Raw genomic sequence first — 25,405 nt, 5'->3', positions numbered from 1 at the left:
GTGAAGATAGCGGAGCATTTGGCAGCTAGGGAGCCTAATATTTCCCTCAGGAGTTGGTGGAGACCAAAAACAGAGCAAAAAGAGAATATTGGACTTCATCACATGACTCTAAATGAATGTGAAAGTTGTGCTAAATCTGAAGGATGTGTAAATAAGCAAATGTTTGTTAATGCATAAGCAATGTCAACTGAACAATAAATAATAAAAATGTGTTATATATGTCAATGTCTAGTTTACAGTTTGTTCTGCTAGCCCCAAAAAAATCTATTCATACTGCTTTAATCGCATGTTGTAGTAGTCTAAACTTAACAACACATGAGAAGAAGGACAAGAACCCAAGTCTCTCTATGATCCAGGCAGTAATTGCAATTCAAATGCAAATTAGTCGTACATGAAAGGTATTTTGTAGCAGACAGGGCTGCATGGTCACACACCGGTGTTTAGAGGATAACATAAAAAGACAATGTCAAAGGAAAACAATAGAGAAACCACAAACACACAGATGTGACAGCCAACAACCCCAGTGTGTGTCTCCCTCCTATGAAACCCAAGCTGCCATTGGCTTCGACGCCCCGGTCACCCTGCTGGGGGGGGGGTCAAAGGTTAAATCTGTGGTAATGACTCGTGCAGAAGCTTTGACGAGCAATTATGGGCCTGCAGGCCGTCGACTGGCACCAGGCCATTAGTCTCTCACACACGCACGCACACACAAAACGCACATTGTTGGTCCCCAAACACCCCAAAATTGTCCCCGACTGTCGACACTCATTACAGCAATAAAAGTAATGCAAACAATAAGACTTGGATACAGGTCATTAAAGCTACACATTCCATGCTTGCCTGGCATTGATGCACTCTCTCAGTTTCTAAGTAATGAGTTAGGATGGAACAAGTGCCTGTAATCAGTAATACAAAGTAGGCTGGTTAATCACAATGAAGGTCTTTTGTTACAACAGCATTGTCCTCACCGAGGTAATTGCTGTTTACTGAACACAACAGCACTGCTACAATAAAGATGGAGCAAGAAACACGAGCGCTCGGATGAACTGAAAAGTTGTAAACATGCCAACAGTTTGGCAAGATTATCTAAACCAGAGGTGACACAGAAAGAGAGCACATCTGTAATGTTGGTAATAAAATGATATGTGCACACAACTACAGAAAGTACATTAGGTTAAAGTTGACACAGGTTTGTAAACTGTGATGGAAGCACTGCAGTAAACTTGATAACTGTAATGGACAACAATGCCGTTTGAAAACTACAAAAATAAGACCCATGTTGTGATAAAGAAAGAAAGAAAGAAAGAAACTATTTCTTTCTGGCTAAAACCAACGAGATTTTAATGCAAACAATACTATAATATTACAAAGCTAAATCATAAAAGAACAAATCATCTCATTTCAACCAGGAAACACCAAGCAAAAGCAAAATGCATTACAAGATGCCACGTCAGCAGCTCTGTGAGGCTGCACTGTAGACTGTATCAGTGAAGTCGTTCACAGCGGTTGTGAAGCTGAAAATCGGCTTATCCAAAAAATTGGCAAAGAGGTGGATGGTCGGTGGAGCTGAGGCGGGCAGGCGTGATGCAGCAGAGCAGACAGCTAGCGACCTGAGACGGCACCCATCTGTCACTCAAAGCGGCCACGCCCTTACTTATGCCAACTTTATGCCTTAACATAATTTAAACGGGTGAGTTCACGCTTCGTACAATTTTTGGATACTAGCTATAGAGACAAAAAATGTTTTTCATACCAGTTTTTCGTACCTGTAAACATGTTTTTTAACAAATGTAAAGTTGGTCATTTTAACATGTATTTTTGGAGCCAGCCTCAAGTGGCCATTTGAGGAACTGCAGTTATGGGCATTTTGCGTTGCATAATTTTTCAGCACTGAGGTCGTCACTTGGGCTGACAATGCTGATATGCTGCTGTTTAGCCGGTTTGCAATGTTTAGCATTTCCCATTCTTGTACAAAATAACTACTTGACCTGTGAACACTGAACATGAAAAGAAACACTGCATTCTGTTCTGAGCCTTGACAGGTAATTTGATAAAAACACTGAAGAAGAAGAAAGGGAGCTTAAAAGAAATAAATCACAGTGGGGATTTAGCTGATTGATGTTTTTACGATGCCATCCTTACTCATGATGATGTTTTAATTGAAAACCTCTATCACAAAATCCCAATCTTCCATTATCTGTGTTCTCATTTATGAGCAGAAGTATCTAATTTTATTATGCTTCTTTGGCTCTTTGGTAATTACTTCCTAAATAGCTTCTCTATGTCCTCTCTGCTCCTCTCCTCCTGTGAAGCTCTGTCCACAAACAAAAAGGCCTCTGACGGGTTTATATTTAATCTTACCACATTCATTGTAGCGGACGGCCACCGATAAGAACACGGCAGCCATTCAAACAGAACGGCTCCACATTCATGCAAAATCATTTAAAATGAATGAGACGATTAAGAATGAAGCACATCATGAGAGGACGTTTAACTGTCTGGTATGGGATGTTATGGACGCAGTGTGTCTACTGTACGTTGTGTGTGTCGGACCATAAGTGCTAATTCATTTGCATGCACATGTGAGTCAGTGACAGGTATGAGTGAGCGTTCATGCATGCTTAATATGTTTTACCAGCAGATTATTAACTGTGTGTGTGTGTGTGTTTTTTCTGTCTGTCAGTCAGTAGTGTCATCTTCTGCTCTATAAGTGCTGACTCACAGGGCACAGAGGACACCAGACGCTCCTGATGGTTACAGCATCGATCTGTCTAGGCTCACTTCCTGTCAGGTGACATCCCTCCCTCCCTCCCTACCTCCCTCAGAACCTCTTAAAGGTGAGTGCATGTTTACAACTGTGGGAAATGGGATGGAAATGGACAGGATAAAACGCTACCCCTTTAAAAAAAAAAAAGCTTTCTGGACAGGCTGTTTCCATGTTAGTGCATCCTAATACACAACATCCAATGTTCTTACTGCCAGAGTTTGAAACATCCATCAGGATCTAGAGGGATCCCAAACTCAGGATGGTGGCCAAATCAAGCCACATGGGCAGATTGAGCAAACATGAGGCATTCAGATAGATGATTGAGTGACAGGTGATGTGAAAAAAAGAAGAAAAGAGGCCGGGAAAGCAGATAAACGAATAGGAAAACATGCAACAGGACTGTCTTGGTGTTTGGGGTTGCTGCGGGGTTAGTCACATCTCTCTTGTTGCTATGCAATGTAGCACAAAGAGACATAAATAGAAGCTTTTGCTGTCATCCCCCATGAAAGAGAGGCTAAGCTGAGTAAAGACGACCAAAAAAAGAGAAAAAGAAAAAGAGAAAGACAAAGAATGGAGGTGACAGGAAAAAAGATATTCACTGAGTCACCCAGTCATTTCAGCATGTTAGAAAAATAACAGCAATTTTGACAATTCATGCAGTGACTAAGGTGCAATTCTCAGTTTGCAATAGGATAAATAAATAAAAAAGGCAGCGTGTTTTGTTTTGACTGATTATGTAATGAGCAGATAAGTGAGCTTGTTGTGTGACTGCGTAAAAAGTTGGCTGGCAGACTAAGTAGCTGACTGCTTAAATCACCGACCAATTGGGTGGATAATAAACGTTGGCCGACGTTCAGTGAGTAAGTGGCTGTCTGAATAAATAACAAAGTTGTCACTGAAGTCTGTCGTTTTTCCAACCTGCTTTTTGATGAAATCGCGCACACTACCGAATGTCGAAAACCTGACGCAGGGTCAACTTCTCTGTGATTGGCTGTTACTCGTTGCTTTTCATTGGATGCTATATGGAACTATGAGCTTTCCTATGTTGTGACAATAGTGAGTGGATGAAGCATTAAGTTGTTCAATTGGACTCATTTAGCGGCTGGCTAGTTAGCTAGCTATCCTGCTAATTTCACCATGAATTCATGCTACACTGTTTACAGAAAATGAGCTAAACAGCTGGTGGGAACGGTTCCCCTCGCCTCACTCCCTGCCGCCAGGGAGACTAGAGGCCACCACCAGTCTGTTGTGACCCCCGGCGCTGTAGTTTATGTTGATACAGCTGCTAACTGAAGGTCCGTTTCATATATGATATGTTTTTTTATTCTGCAAACAGAAGTTCGTTCTTGACCGTTCTTGTGAGGAAAAATGTATCTGAACTCAAGATCCAATTATTACATTTCTCTCAGCCTCTTTAACCACTATCAACAGACTTCATCAGTTAGTGGAGCTGCCTCGGGTGTCATCACAGTGCCAAAGGTCATCTTTAAAACGAGACAGCAGTTCTGTCAGGGTACTGACCCTTGACACTTATGATGATTCCATTTACCAATGAAGACCATGACATGAAGTTGAAAGCCCAGAAAAAGCTAGTAAGTGGACCTTGATTTGAGATTAATTTGTCACTTGTATTTTTCACTTATCTGTGAGAATACAGTCTGGGATGTATTTTAGTTTCATTATTTGGTTTTGGTCTTGGTTTTGGTTTGATATGATGATGACAATATAGAATGTGTCTGAATGGCATTCCTCCCACAAACTTGGGTTAAAAAGTTACATTGCAACAAATTGAATTGCAATAACATGGTATCCAGAGATACACTGGTCTGAAACACCAGCACTTAAATAGTAGACAACAGGACACAATAAACATCCAGACGTCACATCACTCCTCTGCTCTCGGAGGCGTTGTCAGATGTCCTCTAAAGGTGTGAAAGTGCATCCTCAGGCAGAGTGACGTGTCAGGAACATTGTGGCAGCTCAAAGACCTATCCGGATCCTTCTGCATGTGTCGCCATCAGTTCCCCTGTTTTGCGTTTCCTGTTTGTCTGCATTAGTCTTTCTGCACCACGGCTGTTGTAACTGAGACCTGAGAGCTGCTCTGAATCACCACGATCATGACATTTCACTTTGTTCCCGCCGTGACCTTTATACACAGCAAATGATCCGCAGCCATCACCTCATACGGAATGAAACACGTGAGCAGCACTCATTTGCATGAGTGGAGGAGTCTCGCAGCATGTCTAATAGACATTAAAAATGATTTAATCTGATAATGGATGATGCATATGGATTCACAATAAAGCAAGGCCCTTTAGAGGGAAGTAAGAATGGAGATGGCGGCAGGATGCTTAACTCAATATAACGTCTGGCGTAATACTACTAGACTTTAAACTATGACACTAATGGTTTTAAACAAGGACAGCTAAATGTTTCAAGTGTATACGGATGATTATTTACTGTGTGGTTTGCATGTAGTAAACTTTGATTTAACACGACAGTGACATCAGGGATAGAAGGTCAGAATTTGTGTTTCATAATGACAACAAGTTTGTTTTCATAATTTCTGCAATTTCACACAGGTGCATTGCCCCGCTGCAACAACCGATTGTTTTCATTATTGATAAATGTTCAGATTACTTTCTTGTTTATTATTTGTATTGGTGTAACGGACTATAGTCGATCTGTGATCCGTACTGATCCCCCTCGATTAATTATACAGTTTAATGTTAACCATCACAGTGTGAAATAAAGTTTTACCGACGATCGTTATCCACCAATTTTCAGTAAAATATGCGATCAGGACATTGGCATTCATGCTTTTATACTCGCTAATCTCTGATAATGTTACATTGTAAACAAACAATTCACGGTGGCAGCATCGCTAATGGACAAAGGTTCCGTTCAGTTACATTATGATGCATTCAGGCTCTGTTCAGTAAAAAATTAGTATAGGGCGAAGGTAAATTATAACGTTATGATGTGTTCAAATATGTAAAAATCCAGTTCTTTGAAGGATATGTTCATCCCAACATAAAGAGATATTAGAGATGAATTATGACCTGTTTACACTAGCACTGAGCAGCTTATAATACATTAAAACTACTAATGACAAGATTTGTTTTAATCAATAAAAATACATCATTTTATTTCCTTATCATTTAAATTGTGTGTTTTATAAAAAAAAAAAGGCCCACTATAAATGACTATAACAAAGTAAAAGGATAACAATTTTGTGCTGATCTGATCTGTGATACGATCTGAACCGTGAGTTTCATGATCCGTTGCACCACTAATTGTTTGGCGCATACAATTTCTGAAATATTTGCATCACATCAACTTATTCAAACAGCCCGTTTTGTCCGAGCACTAGTCCAAAGACATTCAGTCTATCATCACAGAAGACTAAGAAAACTAGCGACACATCATCTGGTTGTCTAATACAAATGGTAAACGGTCTTGTACTTGTTTAGCGCCTTTCTAGTCTTCTGACCACTCAGAGTGCTTTAACACTAATAGCAGGGGCTACCATGCAAGGTGCCACCTGCCCATCAGGACTAACTAACTCATTCATACCCCTCACATACACCAAAGGCACAGTATTTGAGGTTAAGTGTCTTGCCCAAGGACACATCGACATGGACTGGAGGAGCCGGGGATCGAACGGTCGATTTTCTGATAAGGATTAAAAGATCGATTTTAATCCTGATTAAACACAAATGATATGAGCAGATTTGTGCCAGATTGAAAATTAAGATTTTTAGCTTCAAAAGCCACTCCACCTCTGAGCACAGCCGCCCTAATACAACACTGCTAACATTTTTAAACAACGTTATTCTTAAATAGAAGATTTAAAATATAAATCATAATGTCGTTTTCAATAATTCTGCATGTTAGGAATCAATATTCAAAGACACATTCTTTGCGCCCACATTAGCAATATAGGACGACATCGTGTTGCATCATTCCACCAGATGAATAGTTAAACCGGTCCTAGGTAACACTTTGTGATAAGGGTACATGAATTATCATGAACTCTTCAATATTTATCAGTAATGTAAACAAATTAACAATATCTCATACATGACTTAATGCAAGAACAATAGAGTGCTGCAGTGACGACGTATTTTTGTAGGCCAACCCCGGAGGTTTGCATCGCACTGGTTCCCTTCATAAAAAAGCCAATGATTTTTCCATTGAATTTAACATAATGGCAGAAATTAATTTCTGTGTTAAACACAAGTTTATGATACTTACACGTTTTGTTCAGCAAGATAATCTTCACAAATGAACACCACTTTTATGATTTTTAAACCCTAAATGCAATTGCCAGAAGTAATAAGCTCTGGTGTAGACTACCCTCACTATAAAGTGTTACCAATAAGGACATACACCTGAATGCACAGCTTAAATATTACCTCTAAGCAGATTTCAAATTAACTGGAATAGGACCAATTTATTTCTCATGCCATTCATGTTGCCAGGCTGTGTTCCAACTCACGCCTGAATATGAGATGTTGTGTTATCATGTCAGCGCAACCTCCAAGATAAAGCACAAACAGTCTGTGTGTTTTGGTTAAGGCCAGCCTGAACACCAGCCAGTAACAGATGGTGCTGTCATGGAACCAACAACAGGACGAAAGCACGGAAAGGAGTTTTTCCCTTCCGTCTTTCACTGTGCAGCACCAAGCCAGGCTCCTTCGTTAAAAAAAGAACAGACAGGCAATGCAACTGTCTGTCACTGAACCTCCATCCATTGTGCATCTGGTGCTGCAAGGACGCAGGTAAGCATGTTCCTGTTTTAACCTCAAGGGGGAACAATATGCAGAGAGAGCTCCTTCATTTAGTAACCTCTAAAAGCCATAACAACACTGAGGGTGTGCTTCATTGTAACAGTGGTTGATTGGTTGATGCCACAGTAGATAATTGTGGTACCTAGCTATACTTATGAGCTGTTAGGTCCATCATCATAGTTTATGCTGTAGTAGTCAAGCTTAGAATAGCCTCCATTACCTGCCACAAAGATGGCAGATGTGTGCAAAAATGAAACTGCTGTAGGAAGGTGACGGTTGTTTTTGTGCTACTGAAATACAATCACTGTAGTGTAATTATAATCATCAATAAAGTCCAGGAGAGAGTGCACATGTCCCGTTCGTTGTTCACGAGTGGGATCATTTGCACTGTGCATCATATACACACATGTGTGAGCAGGATAATACTGTACGCATATACACCGCTTGTGAGTGAGATAAACATTAAGACCTCCCTTCACTTGTTTGTCATCCAGCCTCAATCCCTGAACACTCCGTCTCCCCGTCACAAGCTCAAAAGCCGAAACAACAAAACCAAAAGAGTTCACCTTCAAGTGAGAGGGAAGGAAGTAGTTTATCGTCATGGGCTCAGTTAACCCCGCTGGGCTGCTTCTAAATGTAGGCTAGGACTCTACCTGACGCTCTGCCTTTCATCCCACCCCGCTCTGTTCTTCCTGCAGCTCTGTCTCGTGCCTCGTGTTCTCTCACTCTCCACTCACTCATTTTTACTGTCCTCCTTTCGCTCAATCTGTTTGGGAGTGGGCACAAAGCAGTATCCCTCTTAATTGCTACAGCCAGCCAAGAAAACACACATGCACTAATGAAACAATGCAGATACACACACTCAATACAGAGTGAGACAGAAAGCAGGAGAAACAATAAGTAGAATGAAAGAAATATGCAGGAGAAATTATATTTAAAACTCATAATTAGAGCTGGGTAACTTTTTTTAATACTGTTTTCAATACTTTTTTTAATACCTTGGTTTGAGAAATGGAAATTTTCCTTTTTATTCTATTTAAGAAATATGAGTATGATACTATGCTGATACGTACTCATAAACAGGTAAATTCACTTACATGAAACAATTTTGTGACACAGACTGTCAAAATGCTCAGCTCTTACAAGGCGACGGCAAACACACCCCTTAAACACACATGTTCTCTCTCGTAAACACAGTCGCTCTGCATGGTGGCCAACAGTCGGAGAGAGGGAGGCTTTATTCTTGTTCATTTACAGAATATCCTGCTGTTCATTCCCCGCACAGTCGGAGCAACGGGGACGACTCAGACTAATCCCCCGTGATCAGATGAGATGAAGACAGCTAAAATGAAGCTCCGCGGGAGGGATTTAAGGGTCTGTACAGATTGTACATCAGGGAGAGGAGAGGACTAGAGAGAGGAGAGGAGAGGAGAGGATGAGAGAGGAGAAGATGAAAGAGGAGAGGATGAGAGAGGAGAGGAGAGAGAAGAGAAGAAGAGAGGAAAGGATGAGGAGTGGATGAGAAAGGAAATGAGATGAAAGGAGAGGAGAGGACGAGAAAGGAGAGGAGAGGAAAGGAAAGGAGATGATAGGATGAAAGGATAGGAGAGGTGAATGAGTTTAAGAGGAAGAAATAACTGGAGTCACAGGGAAGAGCTTGGGAAAACAGTAAAGAGAAAAGTGTTAGTGAGGAGAAGCCAAGATGTACAGATAGGTGACATTAGGGGCAGAAAATGAAGGAAAGAGAGAAGGTAGATGACAGAGAAGGAGGTGAAGAGGAAGGTATACAAAACGCGAGGACATGTGCCCAGCAGACAGCACTCCAGCACTGCCCACTGTTGGCTCTTCGCTACACAAGCACTCCCTGGACACTGACAATAATACCTTCACTTCATAATGCTATCTCTGGCACACAGGCTGCCGGTCCAAGATGTGTGTGTGTGTGTGTGTGTGTGTGTGTGTGTGTGTGTGTGTGTGTGTGTGTGAAAGAGTCAGCCATAATCTAAAGCAGAATAAATCCTTGTGCACATGTGGATATAAATAAACACACACACACACACACATATGCAAACATAGTATAAAACCTCTATGTACTTCAGAAGCTCAGATGCAAACCGTAAAAGCAGACTGTAGCAACAAAAACAGAATTGCATTAACACTTATACATAAACACTTGTGCATTAACACTTATGCATGTAAAGACATCAAACGCACACGCAAAAGCACATGCACCATATTGCTGGAGCTAAATGGAGACAGGGAGACAACTGCGAGACAGCACGAGAGCTGGCAGGGACAACGGAAACATCGCAGAAAAACACAGCAGCCTCCTCAGACTAAATCGACACACACCGACAACAGCAGGGCACCACACCGGTCACAAAGACTGCAGGGAGACAGATGGTTGCCGTTTACCTTTTTGTGCGTCGAAACATGTTGCTAGCAGCAGAGGCTGTGTTGGCAGATGATCATGAGAGCAGCTGAGCCTCTCACACACACACACACACACACACACAAACAGAGAGGCAGTCAAGAGGCAGCGATTACGCTCCACGCCGGCATGTCAGCCTCCTCTGGCCAGTTGAACACACACACACTCACCGCTGTCTCGCCGAGACGAGTTTGCGTGCAAGAGTGCATGCGAGAGAGAGAGAGAGAGAGAGAGAGAGAGAGAGAGAGAGAGATAGAGAGAGAGTGAGAGAAAGAGAGAGAGAGAGAGAGATAGAGAGAGAGAGAGAGAGAGAGAGAGGGGAGAAAATGATTAGAAAGATTTGGAAATGTCAGCCATGTCACAGACAGAGAAAACAAGAGGATTAAAGACGGAGAGAGAGAGAGAGAGAGAGAGAGAGAGAGGAGGGAAGAGGAAGAGGTGGAGAGAGGGGACCGGCTGGTGAGCATCCTTCTCAGACGGAGAGAGGATTGTGGGGCTGCTCTCAAGGGTATCGTGCCAAGTCAGGAAGCGTGGAGCGACAGAGCGAGGGGGGAGGGTGGCAGTGAGAGAGAGAGAGAGAGAGAGAGAGAGAGAAAAAGAGAGCGAGAGAGAGAAAGAGAGAGAGAGAGAAAGAGAGGAGAGAGATGGAAAGGAGAGGGGGGTCAGTACAGGTATATGCACAGTATGAATGAGGGAGAGAGACAGTGAGAATTCAAGAACGAGCGAGTGAAAGCCAATCAGAGGTGGAGAGACGATTTGACGACTAATGTGAATGACAAGACAGGAAGATGGGGGGATGGTTTTCCCATGTGAGTGTATGTTTTTGTGTATGTTACCGCTGGCACTGACATCATAAAAAAAAAAATCATTAAGGGATAAAGATTGTGTTATTCTATATTTTTCTTATTATATAATAAATCCACTGAAAAGACCAGAGCAACAATGAATTCATCCAACTAACAAAGTCTGATAGAGTTTATTCCTCTGTGCCCAAACGCTATTAAAGGATAAGGCGGGCAAAAATCAATGTTTTTGTTATTGTCAATAAATCCCATGAAAAGACCAAAACCAACAATGCATTAGACCCTCATTGCTTTCTGACATCCCCATGCTGTATGTGGCTCTAAAGGGATTTACACACAGGTTTTTTGTGCGATTAATTCATACATCATTATTATTTTTTTAACTATTGTTTTTTGTCATTAATACTATGTGGTGAAAAAGCGACAGAATTTTTTGAGGTGGATTTTTCTGAGCTTTCGCACCACAAATAAAGGCATCAATCAATCACGTTGTGCAAAACTGACATATTCAACACGTACACTGTAGTGTACAACAATGGCCCCGTAGTCTGAACCAAGACGGCCAATACTCCGATACTCTTTTCAACCTTGACAAAGGCAGCGCAGACCAGATGCGCTTCTTCCCGTTCTCACCTTACACAATAAAATCCCTAAACATATACACTGTGTAACTTTATGCCAGATATTCACTCAGAGCACTTCTTTAAAAGGAAACTCAAACAAATAGCTTACAGTAGCTTAGGCTACACAACACTTTACCTCAGACAGACGCTGCTCTGGCTCAATAGGATTCCAGTAGTTTGTCCTCAGCTTGCATCCATCTATTTGAACCTTTAACTGAAAAAGTGTCGGTGCAAATTCCCATCACTGCAGGTATGAATAGTTTTAATGCAAAGATTTTGCAGTCAAGTATTTCGCATTTTTGTGCCGTTTATCTGTGATGTCCTCTCCTCCTACTGAAGATGTATATCTTACATTTTTTTCTTCAGTAAAAAGGCTAAGTAGTTTCCCTAAAGAGCTGGCCATTTTAGTTTTGAGCAAATCTTACGCAAACTTGAGTAAATAATAATACTAGCATTTTAACACTAAAATGTGCGTTTGGATTTGAATTCATAAGGAACACCACTGGGTAGCTACATAATGATTTTAAAATGTTTTTTTTTTTTTAATGAATAGATAATGGACCCGTCCCTTTAAAAACACATTGATAAACCACACTGTTACACTGGGTGACATCTTCCTTATTTTAAGTCAATCCCACAAACACCGTTCTTTTGCTCTAAATATTCACTAGAGGCGGAAATGTGTATTAATCCGCAGCTGAAAATAGATCCCAAAGCATGCACTATTTACTTCTGTTCAAGTGATGTTTGCTTAAAGCTACAGTGCCAGCTGCTTTAGGAAATTACTGAGACTTTTTAGGATTGAACTATATTTTTGCAATGCTTTTTTTAAGATTTACATCTTCAGAAGGAACGGATATAGAATGACGTCAGCATCCTTTTAAAATGCACTTAGAGACGCAGTTCTATTTTTTTCTTTGTAAAATGCCATATTGGATGAGCTCTGGCATCGTCTATTTGCCCTAGATATCACAGAAGCTGCTCTGCAATGCCCAGCCAAGAGAGATGTTATTTCTGTGTGTGTGTGTGTGTGTGTGTGTTCCTCCCTTTGAAACAAATCCACCAAATGTTAAAGCTGACGTGGGGTGACAGTTGCACAGTAGTGCTGAGGGGAGTAATTCAATAATGGATGCCATCTCTAATGTGGGAGTCTGGCTGGATAAAATATACATGGGCGAGGAGAGATGGGGGAAAGGGGAGGAAGAGGGTGATGATATCACTGAAACACAGTGGGGGGTCACAGACAGGGATGGGCATCATGATATCATATGGACGACGTGGTGTGTTTGTTTTGGAGTGTAATGTGGAAGTTGTTTTTTTCTCTCCGTCTCTTCTGAAGCATATTAAACCTCTCGGTGATTTCAGTATCTGGTAGCCTGTTTGTCATTCAGTTCACTTTATTCTCACTTTGCAATAAATGCCCCGTCATTACGCCCATAGTCTAATACTCCAGCTCCACCCACAGGAGGATGTGTGGAGAAAAACCCATAGAGGAGGGGGGGGGGAGAGAACTACTGAGAGAGCTGACCATGAGCCTCAAGCTCCAGTGTCTCCTTCATGTCACACCATGACATCTGCCACACGGAGGTCAGAGGTCAGGGACAAAACACACCTCGTGGCAGCAGTCAGGGACATACATGCATGCTGCACACCAGATCACTGACACACACACACACACACACACACACACCCAAAAGCATGTGGCCGAACAGAGTGAGGCGGTAAATTGTAATTATACGTGGATGCAGAAAGACCCCAGGCATGTATAAGCTAGCATCATCGGGCTACTGCTGCCAGACAGTAACTCTGCAGGGTAAAATGCATACAGAATATTAAACAGACAACTACACACACAGATAAAAAATGAAGTTCAATATTTAAAAAGTGCAGCTCAATACGGGGAATTAAATCCATGCTTCACATTTACAACTTCCTGCTCCCTCAGTGCAACAATAGCAGTTTACATGATAAAGAGATGTTCTGCTCGCACAGAACATGAGCGGCCAAGTCGAAAGTAAAAGAAAATAAGTATGGCTCTGGACTACAGCAATTTCAGAGAGATTTCAAGGATTTCAACACTCAAAATGATGATGACAAAGTGTAAGCATTTTGTGGAAAATTGCACTCCCCCCACAAAGGCATTTCCAGACAGCCTTTAGAGATGACATAGTTCCAAATTCTGCCTGATTTGTGAAGTGCTTTTAGCTGCAGCCAGCTACAGCTTTTCAAATCCAACTTTAAGAGTAGATGAGAAACATCACCTCTATCTCGGCAGAAGAGGGGATTTTATCAAGACGTGAACATTAATTAATATGAAGCGAACAAAACGCTACCAGAAAAAAACGCTAGGAACAAATGTCCCTTCAGCCTCTGTGTGAAAAAGATCAGTCCGTATAACTTATTTTTAAGTAAAACACGGTGTGCCGGTGAAAGAAAGAGAGGTGAGTTTCATTTCAGCACCATGGACAGAGACTCACATGGTCACACTCTACACCGAGAGCATCAGTTACATTCAAAGTTTTACACTTTACAGTTTTGTACCACAAATTAACCTCTCGAGATCATTCAATCCCATCTTTTCTAAATGGCACAGAGAGTAACTCCAGAGGTTTCTAATTCAGTCGCTAATTGTAATCCATCAGGGGGGGGGCAACATCTTTCCCTTTCACTGAGAAGCAAAGCAGCCAAATCTGGCCTTAATGTTGACATTTTGAAGTAATTTCAATTAATCGTTTCATTCAAGAGCACGATGAGAGCTGAGATCAGCGATGAGAGGGTCCCTCCTCAAACTCTCCGATTATGATTTCCATTGTTTCATGCACGAAATAACACTTTCAAACAACGTGCGACAACTTGAGCCCATGTATTTCAGCCTACATTTGTTTAAAGTATGTTAAAAGTATGCGGATTTAGCTAGTAGCAGTTCATGTTTGTAACACACCCATGAATGTTCAGATCACCTGATTATTTTGACACTAAAGAAAACTTAAAAATGTGATGTTCTCAGGCAAGTTCTGCAGACATGAGGAGCATCTTCTTTCCATGATGTCTAAACTGATTTACAGACGTTTATTCGCGATGGACATCGGACTGAAATAACGATGTCCTCCGGAAGTGTGATGCAAAAAATTAGTAACAAAAGCTTGATTGATGGTTGAAACGTTGGAGACAAAAGATCATTTTCTACTCTTCTGTAATGATGTTCAGGGAGATTCATTACATGTCTAAATGTACATTGAAATTAAAAAAAGGAATCCTGCTGAAAGAGTGTCTTGTGCTCACATTGGCCCAAAGAGATCCCCTTTTAAAGCAATTATAATGGTAGTAATGGGAGACAAAATCTGAGTTGGACAAGTCAAACAAAACTTTGTGTTACTGTCCGTTTGCTGTGGCTCATCAATCAAACACTGTCCATGGAAGTGCAAAGAGGGAATTTGGTACTGAAAAGACTGAAACTCATTTACATTTTTTGTCTAATTCAGACTGTCGAAGCTTCAAATCAGCTTCAGCTAAACTCTCAAAGTCATTTTTCTCACAGCACGAGAACTGTGAATTTAGTCCCACGTTGACATTGAAATCATTCAAAGAAGAGATCTCTTTGACACCAGTTTCAATGTACATTGTTGCATTACGATACCTTTGATAAAGCATAAAAATGTAATAAAACAACAAATAATCATCATCATTCACAATCTGCACTCAACATCATCCATTCTCCCTTCCCAACCTCTCCGCGACCACACAGGACGCTGAGGTCACAGGTTTCCTGCTGCTGAACTTTCATCCATCACAGCTCACTGGTGCAACAGATTGGGCCGACGGAGGCGCTCAGAGAGCAGAAAGGGTTCACACAGAGCTGGAACACCCTGCCGTCTGAAGGCAAAATACCATCATGTCCCCACAACTTCCTTTAACAAAGCGGCAAGGATTCCGAGCACCGAAAGAAGGTATTCCTTCTTGGTTTGTGTTTTGTCTCTCAGCTCAGAAAACATGTGGGCCATACAATGTAGAACAGCAGTAAAACAATGCAAAATGACCTCACAAGTACCTCATTAAATCCCATTAAATGTAGAATTTGTCTCAGTTTTTCAGAGAATAAATCACATTCCCACACTTGGAAAACAACTCTATGAAGTTCCCCAAATGTCTCAACAACATGTAAATCTATCCAGTGACACACACACAGAGGAAGAAACATGCGTGAATGTTAACTTACCTGCTACTTTTGCGCGGCAGAGGTAAATCCTTCTGGTGAGAAAGAGAAAGCAAGAGAGAAGAAGAGAAGAGGGGGAGAAGATAAATCAGCCTGATGAGTTTCACACATCATGCAATCACTGTTTACAGGACTGTGGAAAAGATTATAATAACCTGTTAGTGTGGTGAGGAAATATGAATTAGCATAATAATAAAAAATCTAATTTCAGAAATTATAATGATACGTTACTTAATGAAAAAAACATTATAATGACTCAAGTTTTGGTCTCATCTGTTTCATTTTGAATGTGTTACCTTTTCTTTAAATCTCCTTGTATATTTCACTGTGGTTGTTTTAATTACCCATAAAGCACTCTGTTGTTTTTTAGCATATAGACAGGAGGCTGTGTATGCATCAGATTCATTCACGGTCACATCCTTGGACTAATACACGTCAGCTTGTGGTCAGCATCAATGGATTTGTAAAGCTATTACAAAAAAAATTTACTTAAGAAGTCACACATAATTTTTCATTTTTTTCCAAACAACACGTTGGATATTTGAGAAGTTTATGTATTTTATTTATTTTTTCAACAAAGTTGTTTTAATCCAATGGTGCCCTATCTCTGCTTTAACTTATCTCAAACATATGTTCATACCGACTGTGTACAATGTCTTATATTACAACATTTTGACATTTGCTTCCAAAATAATTGCTGCTAGGCCATAAAACCTTGACAGATTTGTTTGCAAAAGAACATTTATATTGAATCGTAAAACAATCGAGACAGCAGTCCTTTTCAAGTGTTATTATGCCAATTCACCTCCACATCATCAGTATGAAACCTTTTCGCTGTGAAATCAGTCACCACTTAGCTTGGAGCCAACTAAAAATTATGCATCTTTAAGTTAAACCTTAGCATCACTATTAGCATATAATACTGGCGTCCCACCCAGAAAAAAGAGCTCTGCAAAAGCCTGAAAGGAGGTACAACTGGTAAATCACAATAAAATACTGGTGTGCTAGGATTCGTCCACAGCCGGTATTGTGATTGCTTTGATAATGTCTCGTGCGAGTGGAGCGCAGTTTGAAAGCCGATCCCTCCTAAGTGCTCGGAGACTTCAGGAACCACCAGGTTGAGTGGAGCCAAAGTCGATTTAAAACATGTTGCTGCTATATTTACGACGTTGGGACACAACAGCAAGGACTCTGACGTGATTAGGATCTACTGGGAGGAATCTGTGTGGCGCTTGTTGCCCATCTATTCCCAATTTGATTCCGTTCAACACTCGGATGAGGCAAGATCAGGTTACCTTCAATTTCTATTGTCAGCCCGTGCCGCACTGCTTATCAAGCAATTTTCTACAGCCCAGTGCCTCCACTAAAAAGATATTATCATCTGTGTCTTTTCACTCGGGGAACGCTTAATGACACAGAGCCACGTCGCTGAAATGAAAGGAAAGAAACCACACTGGGGTCAAACGGAAAAAAATAAACACAAACGTGAGAGGAAAAATAAGAGGCTGTAATTGGTTTTCCAGAGAGGAATTTCATCCTGTTAAATTTCTCTCTGTCTCTCTCTCTCAGTCCATCTCTTTGTGTTTGTACAAGTACACAAGCGTTACGAAACTCAAACAAAGCCGAGCTGATGAAACATGACGTGACAGCTGGAACTCTCGTCTCCAAACAATCTCCAAACAAGCTTACCACCCATTTACTTTCCAGCACTGTGAGGCACCGATATACGTCAGTATAAACGACTACGAGGAGCCAACGAACAGAAGAAAAGCTGCAAAGACACATTGTAATGAGTCAGAACCAGTTTTCCAAAGGCAAGTTGAAGAAATCATGATCATAATTATCTCCACTGGGGATTGAACAAGTGCAGTGTACAATGAGAGCAGCAGTAGTGCAGTAATCACATGAATAAATAAAAAGAACTCTGCACACATTAAAGGAACAGCTCTACATTATTGGAAATATACTTATCTGCTTTATTTTGGTAAGAGTTAGATGAGAAGATTGATACCACTCAAGTCTGTATGTTAAGTATGGAGCTAAATCCAGGAGCCGATTAGCTTAGCCTAGCATAACGACAGCTAGACTGGCTCCAAATGTTCAAAAATAATGCTATTCAATACAATGTATCTTGTTTGTTTGATCTCTACACAAACAGAAACGTAAAACTGACAACTTATGGTTTCGGAGAGGGTTATGTGCTGTTACTATTTCTTAATTACGTTTTCCTGCTCGCCCAGCACCTCGGTGCAGCTTCTCCGTTTGGTTGCCTGGAGATCTTGCCGGTGTTAGCTAAGAAATAGTTATGACTACTTAAGTCCCCTAACGCAACAAATTGCTGTTTTTACATTTCTGTTTGTTGACCAATTAAACCAACAAGATATGACACGTTAATTAGTTAGCTTTAGGGACATATTCTTGAATCTTTGGGTGGAGAAAGGCTAGCTGCTTCCCCCTGCCTTCAGTCTTTATGCTAAGCTAAGCTAACCGGCTGCTGTCAGTAGCTTCATATTTAATGTAAAGACATGAGAGTGGGATCGATCTTCTCAGGTCAGAGGAGACTAATGCCTTTTTTTCAATGGGAGTGACATCACCTATCATAGTGAGCTCTTTCTGGGACAACTAATCAATTACATCATCAACAGGAAGTGAGCTCGGCCAGGGTTACTCAGAGAGAGAGCCCCGCAGGAGTCTTATATGTGTGTGTGTGTGTGTGTGTGTGTGTGTGTGTGTGTGTGTGTGTGTGTGTGCAGTGATAGGGCTGGCCAATGGATAAAACCCCAACACCTGCTCCCTCTCACTGTCTCTGTCCAACAGATGGCTGCGTGTTGTTGCCATGTTACTGGTTACTCCAGCATTTCTTTGAACAATATGCTCAATTCCAAGTGACCATGACAACCTCAGAAACGTCTCAGTAATTTACACTTTGCTTCAGGTGAATCTGAAAAAATGAACCCGGCGATGCTTGTTACAACAGCAAGGACGTTTTCAGACAGTAACTCGGTAGATCAGAGATCAGAATGCAACAAGAGTGCAGTTCAAAGATTACAGATTTACGCAGGCAACTCTTCCATATAATCCAAATAAGGCGGAAAATCTTTAAAAAAGGTATTAAATTCTTTAATAAGACTGATTGTGAGGTGACACAGCTGCTCATTTCTAATGAAAAGGGAGATTCAGTCCTGTTATTTTTTGACAGTGTGTAATCAATATCATGCCAGACAATCATGGATGTACTTCTATTAATCAATAAAGAGCAACATTTTTGCAATAAACCTGTGAGCACATGAAGCAAACTGATGTTTTATTCATAAATCGTTAGTGCCGAGTGTCTGTAAGTTACAATGTTTTAAATGTGGGTGACTTTTATACCTCAGAGTGCAGCTACAATCCAAAACAAACTGCGTGATCAACATTTCTATTTCATCTGAATCACGTTTATATTTATATTTCATCGAGCCATTTATATTCATACATTTTATGTGAAGAAGAAATTTCCCTTGTTGGACATTTTAGAAAATCCTCATGACATGCTGAAGACAGATAAGTGAAGCTGGCAGTATAGCTGGATTATAAAGAGTGAGAAAAGCACATGGTAGATATATATTAGTGGTCACAGGCCATGATCATTATACGTAATTGTTTATCATTAGAAAAACATTTCCTGTCTTCTTGATTACACACGAATGTCTCGACGCGTCCTATTGTGACCTCCTCACACACACACATAAAAGCCCACGGCCCTGACTACACACCGCATCAATATCCGCCTGTCGGAAAATAGGTGGAAACAGTAGAAGGGTGCGATTACGCCCCAACCAGCTACCACACACGCACACACACAAAAGGTCACTTATACTGTAATGGAAGTTTTTCATTTCTGCTGTTTTACTGAAGAATCAATCGGTGAAAAAAAATCAAAAGTAGGAAAATGTTGTGATCTGATAAAGTTGCACTATGAGGGTGCAAGAAGAGGCATTAATTAAGAGATTTTGATGCTTCTTAGCACATTAAATCAATTATATACAACCTCCATGCTTCAAGTGACTGCCAATTATTAAAATTGTCATTTGGCCACTGCATTTTATTTTGAAAGGGAAGTTCAAAAGGGAAGAGAGGGTGTCACACAGGGTTTTTTTTCAGATTTTTTTGAGGGGTTGGGGGGGGGGGGGTATATTCACCCAAAGACAAACCGAAGGCCAACTGGAAAGCAAAGAAAAGAAAATGTTAATATGCTGCTGCTGCTCTGGGCAGAGTCACAAGGCTTCTGTTCTGTTTCTGCTGCCAAGACTGACAGCAGATTGCGAGGCAAATGTCACACTGTGTATTATTCCCTTTAATAGTTTTACTTAAAAGCTTTGAGATGGCTGGTCAATACGCTAAGGTCTAAAATAACATCTCATTGAATGTCTCTTAACCTATTTTACTTTCTTGACACGCAGGATCTAGTTTAAAACTTTAATAAGTGCTTTTTGCCCCCTTACTTTCATTCATTTTTGTCTGTTTTGTGGACTAAGTTGGGCTCAAGCTTTTGTGCTTTATAGACATCTGGCATGATATTTCAAGCCCAGTTATGAAGTAGCTCAGATATTTGAAGTCGTTCCCAAATCTATTCTGGCCCAGATCTGCTGCTTTGATGTCCACTTTGCTCTCTCGCTACAAAACCTAGCCTTCCTGAATAATACTGACATCAGAAGGACGTGGCGAGGCGGAACAAAGCGGTGGGCACGGCGGTGACTGACAGGACTTGGCACAGGAGAGCTGGATCTTCTGCAGTGATCACACTCTTATCCCTTGTGCTTAGCATATTGGAAACGGGCACACTGCCCGGAACAAAATATTGGACAAATTATGCTAGTGTGTGTGTGTGTGTGTGTGTGTGTGTGTGTGTGTGTGTGTGTGAGGTGCTCCGTGCTCCTACAACAGAGAGGGGTGAAACATGTCGTATGACTCGTGTTGGTTTGCAGGTGTGTTTGTGAGCATACGGGTTAAGTGTAAGTACGCTCCACACACACCTACGACAGCTCGGGACGTCAGGATCGTCTTCACTCGAGATGAAGGTGACTCATCTCAGTGACACGCGCGCTCCCACATTCACAGCCAAATACAATGTGCTGGCTGCTGCCACAGATCGTAACCGCTTTAGTTTATTTTCGTTATGCCTGTCATCAAACAAAATGGGGACCTGTGGCAGCAAAGTTCATTATTCTGCGATGATTGAAATGTTTTGGATGTGTAATAATCGAATGTGAACATTCCATGTTTGACTTCTTCATTAAGATGAAATATGAAAGAAATGTATTAATCTCGAAGGAAATTCTTGTGCTAGAGATTAATCAAAGATTACAACAAAAAAATGAGGAAAAAGCAAGAGAGTATAATATAAACATATATGAACAAGAGAGTAATTACTTCAATAATAAGTATTACGTGTATAATAAGTATAACTGACACCAGTGTAAAATAGGATAGCAATAGGAATAAGATAAATATAGCACAAAAAAAACAACACACACACAAAAAAAAGAAAATGACTGTCAAATAAATATAATCTTAAAAAATAAAAAAAGAGGAAGAAGACAGAAAGGATCATGAAGAGAATAAGGTCTGCATGTATATTGGGGAGAAAAATGTAAGACGCTTTGGACAGAAACATCTGCTAAATGAATGTACTATTTTGTAATGTGATTTATTTCCTGTTTAACGACAATGACAGCCCCCACGCCAAATGGCACGCCCTCAAAACGGTGTGCCAGGCGTGTCGTGGGGATCTGCCAGAATGAGAGAGGGAAAGTGAGGAGGAAGGAGAGAAACGTACAGAAAGATGGGTGGATGAAGGAGGTGATGACGGAGAACTGAGTGGTAAATAAATAACAGAAGTGTGTTGTGGGAAGCCAGGGAGACAGTCGGAGGGAGACAGTCGGAGCGAGACGGAGAGAAGAGGAAGACTTTGTAGCTTCAGGGTGACAGCAGGGTGGATCAATCAGGATACTAGTGACTGCAAGTGGCCATGAGAGAGACCGAGTCCTCCCAAGGAGAACGGCAGCATTAGTCGTTTCAGCAAGATTGTATTAATTTATGATACTAATAGGTTTCAATATTGAGCAAACCAACTGATCTCAAGGTCTACCTTAGTTTTTCCCTAATTATTTTCAGTATCCACACTCATTAAGTAATCTGTATGAAACACACACACCCACACACACACACACACACACACACACACACACACACACACACACTATCCTCTCTCTCCGCTGTGAAAGTAGATCCAGGCAGTAAAGGGATCCAGATATTGTAAGAGCACTTAAGTGGGGTGTTCTGTAGCCCACAGCTGCCGCCCGCCTCAGGTCTCCACTGCTGCCCCTTTCAACCCGTCCTGCTGCTGGTGGTTGGTCTTCCTCCCTGAGGGGCACACGGGGCTGTTAGGCCACCATTAGTCCTGCTAATGGGCCCGACAACTGCGCCACATCCTCGGCATTTAGACCTCCTCCGTCTGAGATATGGATATTGACCACTTCGATGGAAATGGAGAGCAGGGGGGTGGGAGTCGTTTTGATGCGTACATATAGGCATGGACGTTATGCACAAACACACACTGACGAGCACACACAAGATGCTTAGTGGGGCCACTGAATGAATTGACACACACACACACACACATTAACATGCACTCTGACTGAAATCAGAAGTTAGATTCACCAGTGATCTTCTTTTAAGTGAATGTGTGTCTGTGTGCTCCTTGTTAAATATGTTAGTAGGATACAAAGTCCATCTTGGGCTAAGTGTGTGTGTGTGTGTGTGTGTGTGTGTGTGTGTGTGTGTGTGTGTACATTACATTTACGTTCACATCAAGTTATCTGCTGTCCCCCTGCTCTCAATTTCATTGCTTGAATTTCAGCTACAATTTATTGCTGAGAAAAGATTGAAATTAAAAGGACCACTTAATTTAAGATAACAAGCCCCACAAAGCCCACAGCACACAAAAACGCCATATGTCACCTCAAATTGATTGTAGATAATACATTAATAAATAATAATATTTGTGACATGTGCCTGATTTGAGCAATAATGTGTAATAACTCAACTCGTGCACGCAGGAGCTCTCTATAGAAGCTTATTTATAGTCCAGTTGAAATATTCTCCAGTTCAAGCCTCTCAAATGTGAATATGTGTTGCTTTTCTTAAGTCTTTCATTATTTTAAATTGAATGTCTGAACTTTCTCAAAAATAACTCAAAATAAGAACCTACAATGGGCATGTTCCCCTATTTCTTCTAACAGGTCATAGAATAGCGACTCTTCGATTGATCTAAAACATTACCGAACGATTTACAACATTAATCAGCAACAATTATATATATATATATAATAATAATTTAATATTATTGATTATTTTAAGTTGCTAAAGAATAGTAATCTTCTTCAAAAACATTTTGGATATTTCTGTTAAAATTCTCATTACATCCTGACAGCAATCACCGACTCAAATGCTCTGACAATAGCCATGTTTGTTGTTTACGTTCATTATGGTCATTTTGGGGGAGTGGCTTTGGAGGGACGTCAGAGTCGCGTAGTTTCTCAAGATAACCAACCCTGCCTTTAAAGTCAAACCTCTTTAAGCAAAAATGCAAAAAATGTCAGTCGTTCTAGACAGTTCCCCAAATGTATTGCTTAGCTGTCAATGATTAGAAACTGAATAGTACAGATCAACAAAAGTAGAGCTGGAGGTAGAGCAGATGGTCTTGTATTCCTTAGAATGTAATTGTCCCTATCACACGCCATCTAAGACATGCATTTATCATTAAATCATTAAATTAGAGTCTGCTCTAATCCACAGGCCTTACAGCAGGAGCCCAGTACCTGTAGGGGTGGGAACTCCCAGCCTGGCAGTTTCACTGCCACGTTCTACCAACCAAACAACATTTTCGCAGGAAATCTTCCAATGCCGCTTGTCTATATCATGTATAAACCATGAGCAATCATCTGGAGCGGAGCATCTTGGCGCTATGTGCAGCGGAGTGCTTTTAATGTAAATGAATTCAGCAGGAAACAGTGACGGACTGGCAGACAATGGGCCCTGCATAGTAAGCTCTGCCTGCCTCACTTTAATTAATTTCACGCAAGCGGCCGCCACACGAAGGAAAGCCTCGCCGGAAGCTTCTACCAGAGCCCTGTGTGTGTCTGTCACATTGTACAAGATGTGGGCTAAGTGACGAGTACATCCTGCAGATGTAACGGAACCATCTCCACATACTCAAGACTGGTTAATAGACGACATATTGTTGTGAATGTAAAACACTTATTGGTGCCGCCTTTACAAGTTACTGTATTCCAAAACTTTATTGGGACAATATGTTAAGGAAGTTTCTCTCCGGTCAAAGATTTTGCCATACTGTTTATATCGGGGTCGCTAGCCCTTTAATATCTTTGGGTGTATTCGGCATTTGTGGACAAAGTTGCAAATCAGTGAGCCGGATTGTTTCACTGTGACGATGTATCACATTCATCCGATATTTTATATTTTTTGCCAAAACAGTCAACTCTTTTCTCACTTGATTTTCCATAAATGTGACTATATCATGTATAATAAATACTGTGACAGAGGGGTTTCCACATCGCCCACTCCTGTCTGAAATGGTGCTGTTTTCTGCATTAAATCAACTGACTCCACACCGTTGTTGTTTTTACAGCTGTATGCCTTTTCATACTACTTTTATGAAGTCACTCAAGGGCCTATGGTTGGGGATCTCTTTGGAAGCATACATAGATTCAAATGTGATTAAATGAACACACAAATGAATTTAAAGTATGAACAAACAACCACCATACATCACACTAGATTTCCTTCAAAGGCTAATTCCCAGTATTAATAATTAAAACATGTTCTACAGCATCCATACATTTCATTTTTGCTGGTGATAACAAAGGTGGTATAAAAATAAAAAATAAAACGTTTCACCTGCAGCCTCCGTCTACGGATGATCCCTGAATCATCCATGGCGCGTGTCCGGATTCACACCTGTGCGGAGGGTTCTCGTGGGCTCCTGTGGTTTCCAGGTGACGGAGTGTGTGAGAAGAAGCCCCAACCCCCTCCACTCTCGCGTGGCTTTCAGCGAGAGCCTGTTTACTATTAAACCGTAACGCTCTGTGGATTGTCGGCTACCGTTAACGTCATTTTACCGGCGAGACTTAGGTAAACACGCTAATTGTATAAGGATTAAATGGCGCCGTTATGTTCAGTGCGTCAAAACAACAGCGAACGAGAAATCTTCTCTCTTACAAACGCAACATATCAAACATCACTATCAACGCATGTATATTTAACAAAAGTGGCACTTCTGCTCGACCCCCGGCCCTCATTCCCTTGCTGGCAGAGACTGACAGAGACTCAGTGGTGGGAACTTGCTGAATAAGCGAGCGGCTGCACGGCGGGATCCGCGTGCACTGCATGAAGTGAAGTCCAGCCCAGACTGTCAACCCGAAGCTTATCACACCACAGATGAAGCAAACAAGTTTGCACACATCGTTCACCACCACCCCCACCCCCCCAACACATCTACTGCGAATCACAGTTCTAAAACAACAGCAACCAAAAAACCTCTTGAAACTACTAAATAGCAGCTAATGTCATCCGTTTAGAAAAATGCTTTTATCACAACGATCCTCTGTCGGGTCTACTAGCTGCAGAAATCCGCTGCATGTTAGTAGAGGAGTCCCCGGGCAGCCAAAACACATTCAAACCCCATCCTGTATGTGCTGCTGAGAAGGCTCCG

General features: G+C 41.2%; 1 protein-coding gene across 3 annotated transcripts in view; it reads right to left on the bottom strand.

Annotated features, from left to right (window-relative positions):
• The window catches only part of LOC137884736 (microtubule-associated serine/threonine-protein kinase 1-like), a 66,353-nt gene extending 41,175 nt beyond the window's left edge, over positions 1–25,178 (bottom strand). Inside the window, exons 1-2 of one of the 3 annotated variants that reach the window (XM_068726713.1) lie at positions 24,592–25,178; positions 15,634–15,665 (exon numbers count right to left, since the gene is read on the bottom strand). In XM_068726713.1, coding sequence (XP_068582814.1) covers positions 15,634–15,665; positions 24,592–24,630 — 71 coding nt within the window. In that variant the 5' untranslated portion in view covers positions 24,631–25,178. Of the gene's footprint in view, positions 1–9,975; positions 10,200–15,633; positions 15,666–24,591 lie in introns of those variants that run through there. The other 2 variants (XM_068726714.1, XM_068726715.1) reach the window with 2 other exon arrangements.
• Between the last annotated feature and the right edge of the window lie 227 nt (positions 25,179–25,405).

The sequence above is a fragment of the Cebidichthys violaceus genome, unplaced genomic scaffold (assembly GCF_023349555.1).
Source record: "Cebidichthys violaceus isolate CVI_PGR_0920_01 unplaced genomic scaffold, fCebVio1.0.p SCAF_4, whole genome shotgun sequence".
Lineage (NCBI taxonomy): Eukaryota > Metazoa > Chordata > Actinopteri > Perciformes > Stichaeidae > Cebidichthys > Cebidichthys violaceus.
This window is presented reverse-complemented; position numbering and strand designations above follow the sequence as displayed.